The sequence below is a fragment of the Pristiophorus japonicus genome, chromosome 10, assembly GCF_044704955.1.
Source record: "Pristiophorus japonicus isolate sPriJap1 chromosome 10, sPriJap1.hap1, whole genome shotgun sequence".
Classification (NCBI taxonomy): domain Eukaryota; kingdom Metazoa; phylum Chordata; class Chondrichthyes; family Pristiophoridae; genus Pristiophorus; species Pristiophorus japonicus.
Window position 1 is genome coordinate 66,667,440 of NC_091986.1, and position 21,896 is coordinate 66,689,335.

The 21,896-nt window shown below is 44.0% G+C and overlaps 2 protein-coding genes across 2 annotated transcripts in view; one reads left to right on the forward strand and one right to left on the reverse strand.

Moving 5' to 3' along the window:
- Positions 1 to 16,052, forward strand: part of LOC139275007 (uncharacterized) — a 107,792-nt gene extending 91,740 nt beyond the window's left edge. The window contains exons 5-7 of the mRNA XM_070891861.1: positions 721 to 6,185; positions 15,810 to 15,876; positions 15,980 to 16,052. Of these exons, the coding sequence (XP_070747962.1) occupies positions 4,814 to 6,185; positions 15,810 to 15,856 (1,419 nt within the window). The 5' untranslated portion in view covers positions 721 to 4,813 and the 3' untranslated portion in view covers positions 15,857 to 15,876; positions 15,980 to 16,052. The remainder of the gene's footprint in view (positions 1 to 720; positions 6,186 to 15,809; positions 15,877 to 15,979) is intronic.
- LOC139275006 (uncharacterized) overlaps positions 1 to 21,896 on the reverse strand; it is a 486,480-nt gene that overhangs the window by 84,733 nt on the left and 379,851 nt on the right. The gene's annotated exons all lie outside the window — the stretch shown is intronic.

A 21,896-nucleotide genomic window follows, 5' to 3' on the forward strand; every position in this document is an offset into this window, starting at 1 on the left:
AGATGACCCATCTCTGGAAAATTTCAAATCTGTACGAAGAATCAATGGAAATAATGATTTCTAAAGGACCACCTGTGCCTCCAACAATCAAGGGAAATGTAGCTCAAGTATTCTCTGTGAGTATGGAAACAAGTTTCATTAAAGATGAAGCTAGAATCAGACTAGAAAGGCACATCACACAGAAAAAACTTCAACATAACTGGGGATTACCATTACTTATTCAGAGATCACAAGAAGCATTTATTCTGCCTGCTCCAAAGCTAATTTCATCACAGCTAAAACCACAGCCTGATTTTGTTTTGTTTTTTGTTTCACTTGAACTGACCTTCCTAAGCTCAGAACATAGAAAAAGACTTGAACTGAATACAAGGAAGAGAATCATAAATTACAAATGGGGCCTCCCCAAGGCTGTTCAGTATTCTTTAAATAATTTTATGGCTTCTCTTGTGCTGCAATCTGATGTGATGGAAAGAAACAAGATATCTTCTAGTAATATTCAAGTGAGAAAAAGAAAAATAGTTACTCCAATGAATACATTTTTACAGACTAAAAAAATAATGTCTTCTAAACAAAATCGAAAAGGTAGCAGAAAGCTGAAACTTAACAATGTCGGAGAGATGTGTCTTTCTGCTAAACTCAAGCCAGAATGTAAGGACAGGCTGGATATATGTTTGATAAAACTGTGTCTTGAAATTAAAATCTGTTGTTTCCCACAAATAGTGAATGAGATGTATAAAGCTGCCTATCGTCCAATGCCAAAAAAGCCATTTCCAAAGCCAATTGAACCTGGTAAAGGATTTAAAAAACCAAGATTGTTGTACATACCTTTTATTGAACAGGATGCTGTTGATCGCTTAGAGCTGAACTTAAAGCACAAACAGATTTCCCATCTCTGGGGACTTGCAACCCTATATGACGAATCAACAGCACTAATGATTCCGAAAGAACCACCTGTGCCTCCAGGGATCAGAGCAAGTGGAGCTCGAATAGAGCCTGTGGGTATGGAAACAACTTTCATTGACAATGAAACTAAAGACAGACTAGAATGGCATATTGTACAGAAGAAACTTCAGCACAACTGGGGCTTTCCACTATGTATTCAAAGATCACAAGAAACATTCATTCCACTTGCTCCAAAACTAATTCCATCCCAGCTAAAACCACAGCTTAGTTTTGTGATAGTTGTTGCGCCCGTTGAGCTGACCTTCCTTAGTGATGGACACTGGAAAATACTGGAACTGAATATGAAAAAGAGAATTATAAATAACAAATGGGGTCTTCCAAAGTTAATTCAGTTATCGCTAAGGAGTTTTATACCTGTTGCCCCACAAATGAACCATTTCCTACTACAGCCACAAAAACGAGCAGTGCCTCCTTCTGCAAGCAATATTCTCCAGATGAAAAGAGGAAAGTTGCCTGCACTAAAGTATCAAAAAAGCATAAAAGCAAAAAAGAATAGTGAGGTATATGATAACCTCAGAGTTGCATGTGGAGCTGTTGTAGATTTCTGCTTTATAAAGCAATGTTAAGAAATTAAAATGGAGTATCTACCTAAACTGGTAATGGATGCCTATAGTGCTATCTATGCTCAAGCGCCAAAGATAATTTTACCAAAGGCTATTTTACCTGGCAAAGGATTTAAAAAGCAAAGATCATCATATATGTGTTTTACTGAACAAGAAGCAGTTGATTGTTTGGAGTTGAACTTAAAGCACAAAGAGATTACCCATCTCTGGGGATTTCCAACTCTCTATGAAAAATCATTGGAAATGATGATTCCTAAAGGGCCACCTGTGCCTCCAGTAATAAAAGCTGGTGGAGCTCAAATAGAGCTTGTGGATATGGAAACAACTTTCATTAAAAATAATACAAGAGACAGGCTAGAATGGCACATAACCCAGAAAAAACTTCAGTACAATTGGGGCTTACCATTACATATTCAGAGATCAGAAGATGCATTTATTCCATTTGCTCCAAAACTAATTCCATCCCAGCTATAACCACAGCCTGCTTTTTCAGTAGTCATTGTTCCAACTGAGCTAGCATTTCTTCGTGATGAGCATAAGAAAATATTGGAGATGAAAACAAAGAAAAAGTTTATAAATTGCAAGTGGGGTCTTCCCAAGCTTATCCAATCATCTTTGAATAAGTTTATGAGTACTTCTCCAGATGTTTCCAGCAATACTAATGTGGGCAATAAAGAAAATAAAATGGTTCCTCAACACACAGTCCCAACAATCAAAAGCGGGAAATTATCCATGTTACAATATGAAAAGGGTGGCAGAAGCAAGAAACAAACAAAATTGATGAGGATTTTTTTCTTGCTAGCTTCAAACCAGAATGGAAATACAAAACTAGAGACCTGTTTAACAAAGCTGTGTCTAGAAATTAAGACAGGGTGCTTACCTGAAATGGTAAAGGAATTCTACAAAAGCACCTATCCTTCAAAATCAAAGAAACCTTTGCCATAGCTTATTGTACTTGGTAAAGGATTTAAAAAACCAAGACCACGTTATTTACCATTTATTGAGCAAAATGCCGTTGATCACTTGGAGTTGAATTTAAAGCATAAACTGATGACCCATCTCTGGAAAATGTCAAATCTGTACGAAGAATCAATAGAAAGAATGATTTCTAAAGGACCACCTGTGCCTCCAACAATCAAGGGAAATGTAGCTCAAATATTCTCTGTGAGTATGGAAACAAGTTTCATTAAAGATGAAGCTGGAGGCAGACTAGAATGGCACATCACACAGAAAAAACCTCAGTGCAATTGGGGCTTACCGTTTCAAAGATCACCAGAAGTATTCATTCCACCTGCTCCAAAACTGATTCTATCCCAGCTAAATCCCAAGTCTGATTTTGCAATAGTTGTTGTTCCTTCTGAACTGGCATTTCTTAGTGACGAACTTAGGCAAACCCTTGAGCGAAATATAAAGAAAAGATTTATAAATCGCAAATGGGGTCTTCCCAAAGTTATTGACTTTTCATTAATGCAATTTATGGCTCCTACTCCAGATAATAAAGGCTTCATACCACCATCAAAAAATCTGAAAGAAAACAACACAATGTCTAACAGTAACAATTTAGATAAGAGTTATAAAGTGTTCCCTCAGGGTACAAACTTCCGACTCAAAGGAGGCAAATTATTTTCACAACGTGAAAGAGATGAGGTAAACATACATAAAGTAAAAGAAATGTCTGCCAATGTTAACCTCAGACCAGAGTGTAAAAATAATCTGGCTGTGAGCTTGACCAACCAGTGTCTGGAAATTAAAATGGATTGTTTGCCTAAATTGATAAAGGAATTCTACAAAAATACTTATCCTCCAATATCAAAGAAACCTTTACCAAAGTTAATTGCACCTGGCAGGGGATTTAAAAAACCAAGAATACGATATATTCCTTTTACTGAACAAGATGATATTGAGATGAACTTGAAACACAGACAACTTTTATATCTCTGGGGACTTGAAACGCTGTATGAAAAGACATTGGTAATGATGATTCCCAAAGGACCACCAATGATGATTCCCAAAGGACCACCTGTACCTCCACCAATTAAGACTAGTCAAGTTCAAATAAAGCCTGTAGGTGGGCCAACAACATATTTTTGTGAAGAAGTCAAGAAGTTTCTAGAATGGCATATTTTGCAGAAAAAACTTCAACGTACTTGGGGCTTACCATCACATTTTCAGAAGTCAGCAGAAGCATGTATCCCACTTGCTCCGAAACTGATTATAAGCCAGCTAAGTCCACAGCCTGATTTTGAAATAGTTATTGCTCCAGTTGAGTTAGCATTCATAAATGATGAGCACAAGAAGACACTAGAAATGAATACAAAGAAAAGGACTGTAAATCATATATGGGGCCTCCCCAGGCTTATTGAGTCATCTTTAAATGAATTTCCTCCACCAATAAAGGATTTCATAAAACAATTTAAAATTAAGAAAAAGAAAAGAGTAAGGTCCAGAACCAAAGACATAACAAAGTATTATAAAATGGTTTATTCCCAGTGCACATCTCTTCTGAACAAAGGAGAGAAAAATACTTCGGATTTTGGAAGTTTTAAGAAAAGTGTCAAAATGAAAAAGAGAGAAAAGAGGATGTCTACTGTTGTCAAATTTAAACCAGAATGTAACATTAGGTTAGATATGTGTTTAATAAAACAAAGTTTATCTAGTAAACTTCTACCTGAAATGGTAACACAGTTGTACAAACAAACTTATCCTCCAGTATTGAAGAGACCATTACCAAAACTCATAACACCTGGCAAAGGATTTAAGAGACCAAGATTACCATATATTCTGTTTGCTGAACAAAATAGTATTGATCGCTTGGATATGAATTTAAAGCACAAACAGATTAATCATCTTTGGGGTATTGCACCTACATTTGCCAAGTCAATAGAAATGATTCCTAAAGCACCTTTACTTCCAGCAATTAAAGCAAGTGGAGCTAAAATAGAGCATATCGGTATGGAATTAGCCTTCCAGTATAATGAAACAGTTGACATTCTAGAATGGCACATTACAATGAAAAGATTTCAGCACCAGTGGGGCATACCATTGCATATCCGAAGATCAGTGGACGCATTCATTCCATCTCCTCCAAAACTGGTTCTATCCCATTTTAGCCGGTGTCCCGATGTTGATATTGCTGATTCTTTAAAGAGCTAATATTGCTAAGTGAGAAATATAAGGAAGCATTGGAAATAAATACAAACAACCGGATCATAAATCACAGACAGGGTCTTCCCAATATTATTCAGAACTCTTTGAGTAGTTTTATACCTCCTACTCCACCAGTATGCATGCAACTGTTAGAGACTGGAGAAGGAAGTACAACAGGATTGAATAGATCTGAACTGAGCAAAATTAATACAGTTTTTCCTGCTGAACAGAAGTTATTGGCAAGCACAACAAACGGTAAAGATGGTAAGGAAAGCAACAGTGTAAATAGTATGGAAGAACTTTCTGTCAGTCCAAAACTGGAATTTAAAGATAAAGTTGAAGTAGATGTGGCAAAGCAATCTATACAAATGCAATCAGTGGATAAATTTTCAGCCACAAGTAAAGGTTTGCTGAAACTGAATACCCCTTATAAAAAACAAAACTTAAAGAGCAAATGGAGTGACGATTGTCTTGAGGTAGATTGTTCCATAGCATCATCCAGTTATAGGCCAAAATCTATGAAAATCGTGAGTTCTTCAACTTGGACATCAGATCAGAAATTGGCTGATTTGGCAGATAAACCAGTGACTATTGTGGGACTGTCTTTCGGTCCAGCAATAATAGGAGCAAACCTGCCTTCATCCCCCATGACTGTGCAAGAGGAGTTCAACATTTATCTGAAACAAAATATAGGTTCTGTTTTGATGCCACGTCCTGTTCGTTATGCAGATTGTGAAGAAATCTTATCAAAAAATGCAAGAGACTTTGGGAATAATGTATCCTGTTCAGAACAATTGACTGAGGAAACAAACAATCATATTCAGCAAGATGAAGAACATGGATATGTTAAAATAATTGCAGGTGCTATTGTTAAAACCCAGAATGAGGAAGAACAAGTGCAGGTTGATCTATCAGAAATAATTTGTGCACAGCCTTCACCGACAGAACTTTGTGATGCCTTGCAAGAAAGAATAATTATTGCATCTCAAGATCCTTATGATGGAAATTACTTGAGCGTTTCTGCTGAGGAACTCCATTGTGCTTATTATGAAACCCTCAATGAATCATATATTTCCAGAACTCATGTTGTGAAGAAAGAATGCAGGAAAACTTTTCAAAGTCAGTATTCAAATCAAACAAAACCAGATAATACTTTGCGAAAGTCAAAGGCTAAATTTTCCAAGCAAGATTGTCAGAGACCAAGAACATTTAAACATAAAGAAGAAGATGAAAATTCTGAGTTATGCAGCCAAAGCATTCTTTTTGTTAGCCCAACTGAAGAGCTGCAGAACACAGTTATAATGATCTGCGGTTCAGATACAGACCAAAAAGAGAAATCTTACCCTTACTCACATTGTGACAGACCAGAAAGCACAAGGTCATCAAGAAAAACTTCTCACAGTCGTAGACATGATGAAAGATCCTCACGAAGCTCCACGCCCCATAGTCCTGGATGTCAGCAAGATTTTTCACAAGAGGATTCTCCGTTTACAACAAATGAAGACTATGAAGGTACTGTATAGTCTGATGTTTTTGTCAGATGGTAACATTTTGTAAATAAGTATAATTGCCACCAAAACCATATTTATTTTGCCTTAAAAGTTTCTATATGTAAAAATGTAATTAAAGATAAGCATAACTAATTAACCAAAATTGGTATATCTTCTATTTGCTGTGTTAATTTGGATGTATGATGTGGATAGTCTGTTTCACATTGTAAGCATAAACCATCCAACCCGTGGCCACTACCTGTCAGCAGAAAAATGTCAGATGCATATCCTCTCAAAAAGAGTATAGTAAATTCTAATTTAAATAAAATCATTTTATTACTAATAGTTGACAACTGGTCCCAAATTTGCACAGCCTTCTGGTACATTTCTACTGTAACTCTGTAGCTAGATCTTTGCTGGGAATTTCTGGAAGGCCTTTTCTGCGACGGAACCTTCAACTGCCCCAAATGAGGTTGCGTGGTAGGGACTCTACATTGGGAATTCCAATTCTTCCAATCTCAGTAGGACCCCATATAAATTTGGAGGCCATACAGTATGCCCATTAAGATGAGAACTACAAACCTCCACAATGGGGCCCCATCAGAGGCTCCAGATCAGGAATGCTGCCCGGATCCCCAAACAGCTGGATGGACAGGTAGTCATTTAAGGAGTGCTTCATTTCAAGAATAAAAATAATGCCACAATAGTTCTTACTTTCTTTATAATTCTGCATTTGTTACATACACAGAGGTCTGACCAGAAGTACTGAGGAGAAGGTGTTACGCTTCAGTCAGTGATAGCACTCCCGACTGATTCAGAATGTCACATATTTAAGTGCCACATCAGGTCTTGAGCACATAATCTATGCTGACAGTTTAGCTGAGTAGAAACATAGAAAATAGGTGCAGGAGTAGTCCATTCGGCCTTCGAGCCTGCACCACCATTCAATAAGATCTGGCTAATCATTCACCTCAGTACCCCTTTCCTGCTTTCTCTCCATACCCCTTGATCCCTTTAGCCGTAAGGGCCATATCTAACTCCCTCCTGAATATATCCAATGAACTGGCATCAACAACTCTCTGCGGTAGAGAATTCCACAGGTTAACAACTCTCTGAGTGAAGAAGTTTCTCCTCATCTCAGTCCTAAATGGCTTACCCCTTATCCTAAGACTGTGTCCCCTGGTTCTGGACTTCCCCAACATCGGGAACATTCTTCCTGCATCTAAACTGTCCAGTCCTGAATTTTATATGTGTCTATGAGATCCCCTCTCATCCTTTTAAACTCCAGTGAATACAGGCCCAGTCGATCCAGTCTCTCCTCATATGTCAGTCCTGCCATCCCGGGAATCAGTCTGGTGAACCTTCGCTGCACTCCCTCAATAGCAAGAGTGTCCTTCCTCAGATTAGGAGACCAAAACTGAACACAATATTTCAGGCGAGGCCTCACCAGGGCCCTGTAAAACTGCAGTAAGACCTCCCTGCTCTTATACTCAAATCCCCTAGCTATGAAGGTCAACATGCCATTTGCCTTCTTCACCGCCTGCTGCACCTGCATGCCAACTTTCAATGACTGATGTACCATGACACCCAGGTCTTGTTGCACCTCCCCTTTTCCTAATCTGCTGCCATTCAGATAATATTCTGCCTTCGTGTTTTTGCCCCCAAAGTGGATAACCTCACATTTATCTATATTATACTGCATCTACCATGCATTTGCTCACTCACCTAACCTGTGCAATGCAGCCTGCAGCCTCTTAGCATCCTCCTTACAGCTCACACCGCCACCCAGCTTACTGTCATCTGCAAACTTGGAGATATTACACCCAATTCCTTCATCCAAATCATTGATGCATATTGTAAATAGCTGGGTTCCCAGCACTGAGCCCTACGGCACCCCACTAGTCACTGCCTGCCATTCTGAAAAGGACCTGTTAATCCCGACTCTCTGCTTCCTGACTGCCAACCAGTTCTCTATCCACGTCAGTACATTACCCCCAATACCATGTGCTTTGATTTTGCACACCAATCTCTTGTCTGGGACCTTGTCAAAAGCCTTTTCAAAGTCCAAATATACCACATCCACTGGTTCTCCCTTGTCCACTCTACTAGTTACATCCTCAAAAAATTCTAAAAGATTTGTCAAGCATGATTTCCCTTTCATAAATCCATGCTGACTTGGACCGATCCGATCATGTCACTGCTTTCCAAATGCGCTGCTATTTAATCTTTAATAATGGAATCCAACATTTTCCCCACTACTGATGTCAGGCTAACCGATCTATAATTACCTGTTTTCGCTCTCCTTTTTTAAAACGTGATGTTACATTAGCTACCCTCCAGTCCATAGGAACTGATCCTGAGTCGATAGACTGTTGGAAACTGATAACCAATGCATCCAATATTTCTAGGGCCACTTCCTTAAGTACTGTGGGATGCAGACAATCAGGCCCCGGGGATTTATCGGCCTTCAATCCCATCAATTTCCCCAACACAATTTCCTGCCTAATAAGGATTTCCTTCAGTTCCTCCTTCTCACTAGACCCTCGGTCCCCTAGTATTTCCGGAAGCTTATTTATATCTTCCTTCGTGAAGACAGAACCAAAGTATTTGTTCAACTGGTCTGCCATATCTTTGTTCCCCATTATAAATTCACCTGAATCTGACTGCAAAGGACCTACGTTTGTCTTCACTAATCTTTTTCTTTTCACAAATCTATAGACGCTTTTGCAGTCAGTTTTTATGTTCCCAGCAAGCTTCCTATCATACTCTATTTTCCCCCTCCTAATTAAACCCTTTGTCCTCCTCTGCTGGATTCTAAATTTCTCCCAGTCCTCAGGTTTGCTGCTTTTTCTTCCCAATTTGTATGCCTCTTCCTTGGATTTAACACTATCTCTAATTTCCCTTGTTAGCCACAGTTGAGCCACCTTCCCTGTTTTATTTTTACTCCAGACAGGGATGTACAATTGTTGAAGTTCATCCATTTCATGTACTGTTGGAGGTGCTGTCATTCAAATGAGATGTTAAACTGAGATCTGATCTTTTCTCTGAGGCGAACAAAAAGATTCTTATTTGAAGAAGAGCAGCAAATTCTCCCAGTGCCTTGAACAACATTTATTTGTTACCCATCATCTTCCATACAAGTAGACATAGGTCTTCTTGGCTTGCCTGTGATAGTATTACAGCCACCTTTCATGTATGCTCCTCGAAGATGCACAAGGATATCCTGTAATAGTTACCTGACCTTTTTTTTAACAATCCGTGTGTTTCTCTCTGACCCTTTGTTTCACTCTCTTCAATTTAATAATTTCTTTATGTGACCTCTGCTGTTGTCCAGCTCGTGCCATCTGGCCTCAATTACAGTAATCAGTGCCTCCACTTCACCCTGTAAGGAATTCTTGGTTCTCGAGCCACATTGCATATTGCATTGCAGCTCCGATTTTTCCACTAAGAATTAAAGTTCTCACACACAACTGGCTCTTTAAAAGTGGATAAGTGTAGACCGGGAGCTGTACTAGGCATGCGTGCCCATAGCGGTCATGTCAAAAACGTCCCTTTTTTTTGCGCATATGCACAAGGGGGCTGTCATTTACTCTACATGCCTACTGTTTGTACTATCACAAGGTGTGCCAACTGAGGGCACAGCAGTGGGAGACTTGTAGGTTGCCTGTACAGGTGTGCCTGGCCTAGTATAAGAAGCAGGCCACCAGGTGTGATCCTCACTCTGGAGTTAACAAATAAAGGACTAAGGTCACGATAGTTCAAGTGCAGCACATTGCCTCATGGAGTCATTATTAGACCATCCAAGACACAACAATTGCCGACAAGATTACAGACTTTCACGCGAAAATGACTACCCTTGGTACGTTGCAGCAGTTCGCCGATGGTGATGATTGGGACGCCTTCGTGGAGAGGCTCGAACATTTCTTCACAGCAAACGACCTGGCAGGAGACGATCCGGCCACACTGGTTGATAAGCGCAGAGCTATCCTGCTAACCAGTTGTAGGCCCACCGTCTATGGCCTCATCAGGGACTTGCTGGCACCAGGACGTATGAGGAGCTCGTAACACTGATCCATGAGCAACTCAAGCCCAAGGAGAGCATCCTCACAGCCGGACACCGGTTCTACACCCACCAACGGCCTGAAGGCCAGGAAATCGCGAAATACGTCGCAGACCTCAGGAGGCTGGCGGCACCGTGTGATTTCGGCGACCACCTCAACGAAGCGCTACGGGGCATTTTTGTCATTGGAATCGGCCATGAGGGCCTTCTTCATAAGCTACTGTCGGTGGATACCACAGTCGCACTGCAGAAGGCCATCTCTGTGAGCCAGGCATTCATGACCTCGACCTGCGGTTCTAGCCAAATGACTCACTCTCAGGACTCAAACCCGGCAGGTTTTGTGCACAGTGTGGACTGTAGAACGCGAACCATCTCAGCCTCCGAGTCCCTTAACTCAGAGTCCGCTGGTGGGGGCTAATCGAGTAGCTCCATGCTGGCATTGTGGAGGGAATCACAGGGCTCACCAGTGCCGCTTTAAAGACTATGTATGCAAGGGCTGCTGCACAAAGGGCCACTTCCAGTAAATGTGTAAGAAAAATATGACTCACTGTCGATGAAGAGTCTGCAAATGGCCATGAATCCTGCGCGGATTATGAAACGATAAGCAGAGAGGCAGCTCAGCCCCACGATGAGGTATATAGCATGTTTACCTGCACCACCGAGTGTTCCCCGTTGAGGATGGAAGTCGAGATAGATGGTGTTCCAATTTTCATGGAAGTGGACACGGGGGCGAGCCAGTCAGTAATGAATAAGAAGCCTTTGAGAGACTATGGGACAATCAAGCTGAACGACCAAGTTGGCCCCGTTTCAGGCAAAGCTGCGCACCTACACCGATGAACTTATCCCAGTCTTTTGTAGTTCGAATGTAAAGGTACTCCATGATGGCACGGTGCACAGGTTACCTCTGTGGATTGTTGCAGGTGATGGACCAACGCTACTCCAAAGAAGGTGGATGGAGAAGATCCATTGGAAGTGGGAAGACTTCACCCCTCCAGCGATCGACGTCCTCCGCATTTGGAGCCACAGCAAGCCCTCACTTGAAGGGGGACCCGGCACCAGAAAGCAGACCAGCACAGCACCCGAGGCACAGAACGCTCAGCACTACTGCGTGGAAATCCAGCTGGGACGACCCGAATGCACCTTTCAGGCTCCGGTGGCAGGACTCCAGAGGAAGAAAATCGGATCCAAAGGCGACTTTCCAGCTTCAGTGGCAGAACCCGGGGAGAAGAGTGATAGGTCCTTACGATACAGTATAAATGCACACGAGGCCCATGCTTGAGAGAAAGTCAGTCTGTGACCTATCCTTTATTCCTTAGCACTCAAGTGATGAAGGTGGGTGGAGCTTCCCCTTTTGTATCTGAAGGTCCAGGTTAGGAGTGTCTCCCACTTAGTGATCATTGTTCTTACAGTGTACAACTTAGGTCAGATTATACATGGGTTACAATGCTGGTTGAATACATGACATCACCTCCCCCACAAAGTCTTATTGGGATCACAGATTGAGTCTCTCTGGTGGTTTACGCTCTCTTGTAGAGCACCTGAGTTGGGGCTCCGGTTGTTGGGTGCTGGCCTGAGTGCCTGCTGTTTGCGGTGCCTCAGGCCAGTCCGGACTGCCTACAGTGATTGGGCTCTCCTCCCTTTGGTTCCAGTGTTCGGTCACCTGTGGTGGAGTGAACTCAACGTCGTGTTCTTCCTCTGCTTCTTCAATGGGATTGCTGAACCTCCTTTTTGTTTGATCCACGTGTTTGTGGCAGATTTTCCATTGGTAAGTTTAACGACCAAAATCCTATTTCCCTCTTTGGCAATCACAGTGCCTGCGAACCATTTGGGCCCTGCAGCATAGTTGAGGACAAAACCAGGAACATTTACATCAGTACATCGCTCCCTCGCATTCCTGTCATGGTAGTCATATTGTGGCTGGCGCCTGCTCTCGACAATTTCTTTCGTGGTGGGGTGTATAAGGGATAACCGGGTTTTGAGCGTCCTTTTCATTAGCAGCTCTGCGGGTGGAACCCCTGTGACCGAGTGTGGTCGGGATCTATAGGCCAATTGGAGGCGTGATAAGCGTCTTTGAAGGGAACCCCCTTGGATTCTGAGCTTCCACTGTTTGATTATCTGCACTGCTCGTTCCGCCTGGCCGTTTGAGGCCGGCTTGAATGGTGCCATTCTGACATGGTTAATTCCATTGCCTGCCATGAAGTCCTGGAATTCAGTGCTTGTGAAGCATGGGCTATTGTCGCTGACCAAGACGTCCGGTAGACCGTGGGTGGCGAACATTGCCCGTAGCCTTTCTACCGTGGCAGAGGATGTGCTTGAATTTAAAATGTCACACTCAATCCATTTGGAGTAGGCGTCTACGACAACCAAAAAAAATTTTCCCATGAAAGGACCTGCGTAGTCCACATGGATGCGTGACTATGGCTGGGCAGGCCATGGCCAGGGGCTATGGGGGGGCTTCCCTGGGCGCATTGCCCAGCAGAGCACACATGTTGCACCTGCGAACACAAAGTTCCAGATCTGCGTCTATCCCTGGCCACCAAACATGTGACCTGGCAATTGCCTTCATCGTGACAATGCCCGGGTGCTCATTGTGGAGTTCTCTGATGAACACCTCTCTGCCCATCTGGGGCATGACTACTCGGTTTCCCCACAGTAGACAATCGGCTTGAATCGAGAGTTCATCCCTTCGCCTGTGAAATGGTTTAAATTCCTCAGGGCATGCCCTGTACGTGGCTGCCCAGTCCCCATTCAGGATACATTTCTTGACTAGAGACAATAGCGGGTTTCTATTTGCCCAGAATTTAATCTGACGGGCTGTCACAGGTGAGCCTTCGCTTCCAAAAGCTTCAACATCCATGACCATCTCAGCACCATGCTCGGTCGCCCCCTCACTGGTGGCTAGTGGGAGCCTGCTGAGTGCATCGGCGCAGTTTACGGTGACCGGTCTGTGCCGACTTGTATAGTCGTAGGCTGCTAACGTGAGTGCCCACCTCTGTATGCAGGCCGATGCGTTTGCATTTATGGCGTTGTCGGCCAAAATGGACGTTAGGGATTGTGATCTGTCTCCAGCTCAAATTTCCAGCCAAACAGGTACTGGTGCATTTTCTTTACCGCATATACACATCCACCCGACACCATAGGACGACGCATCACACGTTAACACAAGTTTCTTACATGGGTCGTATAGTGTTAACAGTGTTAGAACATAACAAATTACATGCTCTATTAATAGCCCTTTCCTAGCTGTCCCGCCAGATCCATGCGCGACCTTTGCGTAGGAGCACGTGTAGCAGCTCTAGCAGCGTGCTCAATTTGGGAAGAAAGTTACCAAAATAGTTCAGGAGCCCCAGGAACGAACGCAGCTCCGTCGTGTTACGGGGTCTGCGTGCTCTCTGGATCGCTTCCGTCTTGGATGCAGAAGGACTGATCCTGTCCGCTGCTACCCTCATCCCCAGGAATTGTACCTCTGGAGCTAGGAGGACGCACTTCGCCTTTTTCAGTCGCAGCCCTACCCGGTCCAGTCTGCATAGCATCTCCCCCAGGTTGTGGAGGTGTTCTTCAATATCGTAACCCGTGATGAGGATGTTGTCCTGAAAAACCACCGTCCCTGGAATCGACTTGAGGAGGCTTTCCATCTTTCATTGGAAGATCGCGGCGACCGAGCGAATCCTGAACGGACATCTGTTGTACTCAAACAACCCCTTGTGTGTTGTGATGGTGGTCAGCTTCTTCAATCACTCACCAGCTCCTGGGTCATGTAAGCTGAGGTCAGGTCCAATTTTGAAAAAAGTTTGCCATCAGATAGCATCGCAAAGAGGTCCTCCGCTCTCGGTAGCGGGTACTGGTCTTGGAGTGACACCCGATTGATGGTGGCCTTGTAATCACCACATATCCTGACTAACCCATCCGCCTTGAGCACCGGCATGATCCGGCTCGCCCAGTCACTGAATTCAACTGGCGAGATGATGCCTTCCCTCAGCAGGCGGTCCAATTCGCCTTCTATCTTTTCCCGTATCACGTACGGCACCGCTCTGGTCTTGTGGTGTACTGGCCTGGCGTCGGCGTTTATGTGAATCACTACCTTGGCCCCCATGAAAGTGCCGATGCCATTTTGAAATAATGAGTCAAATTTGTCCAGGATCTGTGAGCATGATACTAGCTCCACAGAAGAAATTGCATTGACATCGCCCCATTTCCAGTCCATGACAGCAAGCCAACTCCTCCCCAGTAGTGCGGGACCGTCCCCCGGGACAACCCAGAGTGGCAACCTGTTCTCCGAATCTTTGTGGGTCACGACTACCGTGGCACTGCCTAGCACCGGAATGATCTGCTTTGTGTAAGTCCGTAGCTGTGCGTCAATCGGCAATAATTTTGGTCTCCTGGCCTTGGACGCCCACAACTTTTCGAACTGTTTGATACCCATCAGGGACTGGCTGGCACCTGTGTCTAGCTCCATTGATATTGGGATGCCATTGAGGAGCACTTTCATCATTATCGGTGGTTTCCTGGTGTATGAACTATATACGTGCTCCACATGAACTCGCTGAACTTCAACTTCCAGCGATTTCCCCCAGCGTTCATTTCTGCAATTTCTGCAGGTATTTTGCTCATCTCTGCAAACTCCGGCTGAGTGTGTGCCTCCACGCCTCCAACATGAGCTGCTGTTGGAAACAAAAGTTCCCTTGCCAGTCGATCGTCCCTGTCTGCCCCTGTGACTTTACTTGAATGCGCCATTAACAGGTGTTGATGGCCCCATTACTGGCCGCATTGTCTCTTGCAATGGTGTGAATCGCCGTTCAACTTGCCATTGTCTCTGTCGAACTCCCCCTCGATGAGCAGGGGTGTTGATTTATTGTCGAGCCTCCAGCAATGGTCCTTCCCTTTAAGGGAGGGAAGGAACCTCGGATCCCGGCAGCGCTGCACTGGACATTGTGCAACGCTCTGCCGCTACCACCCCTCTTGCCTGGTTTAGCGCTCCAAGGGAAGTGGTAGCGCTTGATTTAGCGCTCCACTTCCTTCCCGGAGCATTAAACCCAAAGTTCGCATCGGCTTCACTTGCACAGCGCCCGGCGATATTTTTGAACTCCTGTGAAAGTTATCGCCCCGAACGGGGCGCTGCACAATCTAAACTATCGACTTGATGTTTCATTAGTACATCAATTCTATATATTCTTTTTCAGTTTCTAAAGCATCCGCTCTAAATTTCTTTCTTATCCTGTAGGGTACTTTCACGATAAGAATACCCCCAGTATGAACCAATAATGTATTTTTGAGCATTACAGATAAGAAAGATCTCAGATAAAATCCCTGGGAACATCTCAGTTTTACGTCTAATCCAAAAGACGGTTTAGTAATTACTTGTACCATATCATGCAGCACAAGTGTCGAAACCTTTCTTTGAACAATTTCATGTAATGTAGAATAGAATTCTAATAGCATTAATAACTGTGGCATTTTTTGGAAAAATGCTGTTAGTATATTTTATCTAAGTCAAGCATATTGTGCATTATTTTGAATTGTACAGAATTTGGTAACATATACTAATTGCATGACAAAAACTTAATGATGTATTTTTCTATTTTTTAGTCTATTACCAATCTGAGAGTCCATTATTATCACATCCAGTACACTAGGACAAATTAAACAAGAGAAGGTACTATGAGTAATGTATGTTAAGAATTCAGCTTTAACAACCATTTATTACTTGCCACACTGAAAAACTAATAACATGAAAAAATTGTTTTCTTGAATTGCAGTTTCATCATCAGGATTTCTTAAAACTTACAGCCACAAGACATGACATCGATAAAGCAAATGAATCATTGTTGCCTGCTGATCTGATACAGTTACATCACATGTAGCATTTCACTTGCTTAAATAAACATCATTATGGCAAAGTGAATAATACATGGATAGCCTTTTAGTTAAATACAAACATAATTTGGAAAGAGGTTATGAGTAGGAATCTTGGAAGCCTACATACTAACAAATTTCACATGGTGTTGATCACAAGTTGAGACACTAAATAGGATAAATGCAATCAGAAAGTAGGCCTTCACTCATTTAATATATGACACGGATTTCCAGCTGTGGATTCAACCAGTGTATTTTAATACGTTAAGGAGAACCCAAGAGGTAATTTAAACTTGTGTATAATTTCCTGATATTCCTGCCTGCATATCACCGATTCATATTCATATTACAAAGTTTCCAGGCTTGCCAGATGCACAGCTGAATATTGGCCCGGAATTTGCAGCCAGCAGCAAAGCGAAGACACTCCACACAGGGATCTCGCAATCCGTGTCGAGAGCTTTGAGTTTTCTGACCTTGAATTCAATTCAACGGAAGTTAATAGGGATTCCATTTTGTGAATTGTTGTGACATCAACAGGCTGTCTAAGCAGCTAATCAAAAGGCAGAATTCTCACAGACAGCAAACAAGGAAGTGGGTAAGCCCTTAATATTCTAAAGGGGAGAAATTCCCCAGCGCCTCGATTGGGGGTAGTAACCGACTCGGGGCTGGACTACCTTCACCCGGCGCAGAAGTTCTGCTCCGACCGCAAAATTGCAGTTACCACCCATCACAGGAAGGATGCGCTCCACTTCCTGTAGGGGCGGGTTCCAGGGCACTACTGGGGCGAGTTGGTCAGCTCTACACAGCTGCTCCCCAGTGGCGGGCGGTGCAAAATGGGCAATTTCGACCCCCAACTTTTTTAAATAGTTAGAGAGAGCAAAACAAAGGTTGGAGCTCTCACATGGGGAAAAAGCAAACCTAAAATAAAGATGCACAAACTTAAAAATGTTTTTAAATCATTTCTTAAAATGAACAAATCTCACACTGCACAAAATTAAAATTATTACGCTGTTAAAGCCCCAATTATATCTAATCTCTTTGGATGGAACTTTTAATTTAACAGTGTACTTACTGCGGTAGAGCCGAAGTTTCCGTCTGTTTCAGTGATTTATGCGATTTCACTGATTTCTGTGGGGGTCAAGTGGAGGTGGGGCACGGCACAGCCAGTTGTGGAGCTGTCATTGACAGACCCCAGCTTCGGGTTTCTGCATGTGCACCAAATCCAAAAGTTGTGGTCAGTTTCAAATTCAGGGCCAAAGGAGATAAAGAGCTATACTTGGACATTGTTAGAAGCAATTAAAAAACATTTTTTTTAATGTCATCATTTAAAGGACACATCCATTTTTTTCTGTAACTAATTAATCTCCCGTGGTGTTGCACATGGGGAGTCGAGACCACTTCAGACTAAGCAGAGTTAGCGGATGGGAAGATATTGAAGGCAGATGAGGAGAATAGAGGCAGTTGGAAGGTGACTAAGGAGAGACAGAGGTGAGGGAGGAGAGTGAGCGGGGAGGAAAAAAGCAAGTCAGGTAAAGGGGAGTGAAGAGGTGGGGGGAAGAATGAGAGGAGAGCATAGAAGGTGAGGTGAGCAGTAGGGAGATGGAGAGAGGAGGGGAGAAAAAGAGGAGGGAGTGAAGAAAAAGTTGGATGGGGTTGAGGAGAGAGTGAGAGGAAATGATGGCGAAGACAAGGAAGGGAAAAGGAGAGGAGTGGGTCAGGAGACGAGGAAAGGAAGGGGTTGACAAGAGGGGAGCGAAGAAGAGAAGGGAGGGGAAAGAGGATAAGAGGAGAGGAGAATAGACACTGGGGATGGGGAGGGTAACGAGAAGGAAAGGAAGGTAGAGTGACGACAGTGCAGCTAGCTGCTACAGGGTTATGCAAAGAGGAGAGAAATGGGAAAGAAAGGAGGAGAAGAATTAGATAGAGGAGAGGGTAAGGGGGTGGGGATGAGTTGGGAGAGGAAAGAGGAGAGGGAGGGGTAAGGATGTAAGGTGAGGAGAGAGTGGATGAGGCAAGTGGGAGTTTAATTCAGTTTCATGGAGCTTAACTTTCATTCACGGTGCATCGGTGGTGTAGTTTGTGCAGCATGAAGAATAGGAGAATAGGGGGCCAAGATGGCCCCTTTTTTAAGAGCCAACGGTGTGGAAAGGAGTTACTGCTCAGTCAAGGGGGAGTGGCCGACAATTGGGACATTGCCCTCGTCACTTTTTCAGGCGGAGAAGGTGACCGCCCTGCCCGTGTTCCTGTCAGCAACCCCTTACCGCCCGGCGGTGACCCCTTATCACTCTGTGAGGGAAATTGCCCTACGGGAGCAGAGCAGACACCAGTCGGTGCCCCCAACAGATTTCCCCATCAGGAAGTTGCTGGGCAGCGCGTACACGCTTAAAGGGGAGGGCATTCTGCCGCGGCCGCCATTTAATTTTAATTGTCGGCTGACTCTGAAGTCGGCCTGATAATGGCGACCACAGGTGCGGCCAGGCCGCCAACATGCAGCCCGTCACTCGCTCTTGGGTGCCAGACCGCTGGCCTTGCCAAAGCCCTCCCTGGTGGCCCAGTGGTGCCACTAAAGAGGTTGCAGAACTTGCAGTGCCCCCCCACCCCCCGCCCTTTAACTGATGACACTGCTCGCCTTCCACCCCGCTCCCAACCTACTTCCAGCCCCGCTGCTGCCCGAAACACTGCCCCAACACAAAAAGAGGGCAAAATCACTCTTAATCACTGCCCCATCAAATGGAGAGGTAAATCATCAATTAAATCGGAATGTACACCCCATTTGGGGCAGAGGGTAATTTTGGCTCTAGATTTTTTCCGGGAGGAATATCAGCAACAAAGTCCTGCTTCAGAAAAGCAGGCGCAGTGATCACAGAGTTCTGCTATAGTAGGGGCTTGTAGCAAAAGATTTCTGCCTTTGCCAAGAAGGTTGGTCATTGTATGACTTTTGTTTGAAAGGAGTTTTATTAATTCTTTTTGGTATGTATTGATGCTTGGGGTCACTAGACACCAGGGCGGGGGGGGGGCACCACTGTCAGAGGTCCTCGGGCTGTACACGTGTGTGTGCGGGTCCTGGTATATAAGAGTGAGCACCATGTCATGTGGGCACTTCGGGCACGAATAAAGTTGAACCAGGTTTGCACCTGAATGAGTTTACAGTAACAAGTCTTGCGAGTCATTATATACATTACATTTGGTGACGAGGTAACTTAAGAACCTTCGCATGCACAATGGGCACCATTGGAATTCTGGAGAGATTCGTGGATGGCAAGGATTGGGTGGATTTTATTGACCGCCTGGATCAGTATTTCGTGGCCAACAAAATGGAGGAAGCTGGTGATGCAGTTAGGCACAGTACAGCTCACCGTTTGTGGTCCAAAAATTTATGGCCTCTTAAAGAATCTTCTCTCACCTACACGTCCAAAGGACAAAGAGTATGGGGATATGTGCACTTTGGTGCGTGAACATCTCAAAAGAGGGGATCATCTTACGCTATCACTTCTACACACATGTTCGTGCTGAGGGCCAGGATGTGTCGGGATTCATCGCCGACCTAACACGTCTGGTTGAGCCGTGTAAGTTTGGAAACGCATTGGAAGACATGCTGCGAGATTTTTTCATGATAGGCATCAACCATGATGTGATCCTTCAGAAATTATTGGCTGCAGATACGCTGGATTTGAGCAAGGCCATCGCGACTGCCCAGGCATGCATGGTGACTGATGATAATTTAAGGCAGATATCATCGAAGAGTCAGAGCTCCACGGCAAGTACTGTAAACAAGATTGTGTCGTCATCTGGCAGAGCTGCTTATGGCAGGGCCTACTCGACTGCTTATGTGAAACCTGTAGCTGCTCAAAGTCTGCCAACTGGTACGAATCCGATTTCACCCTGTTGGCATTGTGGGGGCTATCATCGGCCTCATCAGTGTTGGTTTAAACAGTACATCTGTAAAGACTGTTCAAAAGTGGGACATCTTCAGCAAATGTGCCCACAACTGAGCAAGCGTACTGCTGCTCATCACATTGATGATGATGACCAGTCTAGTTTTGGCCCGGATATGCAACCCAAGATACCCGAGGAGGAAGTGTATTCGTTCCTGACAAAGAGCCAACTGATAATGGTCAATTTGAAGCTGAATGGTGTGCCTGTATCAATGGAGCTGGACACGGGTGCGAGTCAGTTGATAATGAGCCAAAGGACATTCGACAAGCTGTAGGACGCTGAGGCTGTGAAGCCTAAGCTGAGTCCAGTCAATGCCAAGTTGTGTACTTACACTAAGGAGCTCATACCGGTGATTGGCAGTGCAGTAATCAAGGTGTCATATGATGGCATGGTTCACTATTTACCGTCGTCCCGGGCAATGGTCCACCGCTGTTCGGCAGGAATTGGCTCGAGAAAATCAAGTCGAACTGGAATGATATCAAAGCATTGTCCTCGGTGGATGACACTTCATGTGCTCAAGTGCTGAAGAAGTTTCTTTCTTTGTTTGAACCGGGCATTGGCAATTTTACTGGAGCCAAGGTGCAGATTCACCTGGATTCTGAGGCAAGACCTGTCTAACATAAAGCTCGGTCTGTTCTGTACATGATGAGGGAGAAGGTCGAAATTGAGCTTGACAGACTCCAACGTGAAGGGGTCATATCACCGGTCGAATTTAATGAATGAGCCAGTCCTATCGTTCCAGTGTTAAAGAATGATGGCACTGTCAGGATCTGTGGAGACTACAAGGTTACGATTAACCGATTTTTGAAACAGGATCAGTATCTGCTACCGAAGGCTGATGACCTGTTCACCATGCTAGCTGGTGGAAAGTCGTTCACTGAACTGGATCTGATGTCGGCCTATATGACACAGGAGCTTGTTGACACTTCAAAGAAACTTACCTGCATCAACACCTATAAAGGACTGTTTGTCTGCAACAGGTGTCTTTTTGGAATCCGTTCAGCTGCAGCCATATTTCAGAGGAACATGGAGAGTCTACTGAAGTCCGTTCCTAGAGCTGTCGTGTTTCAAGATGATATTCTGGTCACAGGTCGTGACACTGCTGAACATCTGAACAATCTTGAAGAAGTCCTACATCGTCTGGAAAAAGTGGGACTCAGTCTGAAACGTTCGAAGTGTGTCTTCATGGCACCAGAAGTTGAATTGCTAGGGAGGAAAATTGCTGCTGATGGCATCAGGCCGACTGATTTGAAAACCAAGGCTATCAAAAATGCACCCAGACCTCAAAATGTGACTGAGTTGCGTTAATTCCTTGGGCTACTCAACTACTTTGGTCATTTCTTACCCAGATTGAGCACTTTATTAGAGCCACTGCACATGCTGCTCAGAAAAAGCGACAACTGGGTCTGGGGTTTATCTCAAGATAGAGCTTTTGAGAAAGCCAAGAATCTGCTCTGTTCGAACAAGCTGCTTGTTCACTATGATCCGTGTAAGCATCTTGTATTGGCCTGTGATGCTTCACCATAAGGGGTTGGCTGTGTGCTCCAACAAGCAAATGAGTCGGGTAAGCTACAACCTGTTGCGTATGCTTTGAAAAGTTTGACAAAGGCGGAAAGAGCTTACAGCATGGTAGAAAAAGAAGCTTTGGCCTGTGTGTATGGGGTCAAAAAAATGCATTAGTATCTGTTTGGTCTTCGTTTTGAACTTGAAACGGATCACAAGCCAGTCATTTCATTGTTTTCAGAAAACAAAGGTATCAATACCAATGCATTGTCCCGTATCCAGAGATGGGCGTTAATATTGTCTACCTATGATTACGTTATTTGTCATAGACTTGGCACTGAGAATTGAGCCGATGCACTGAGTCATCTGCTGTTGCCCACC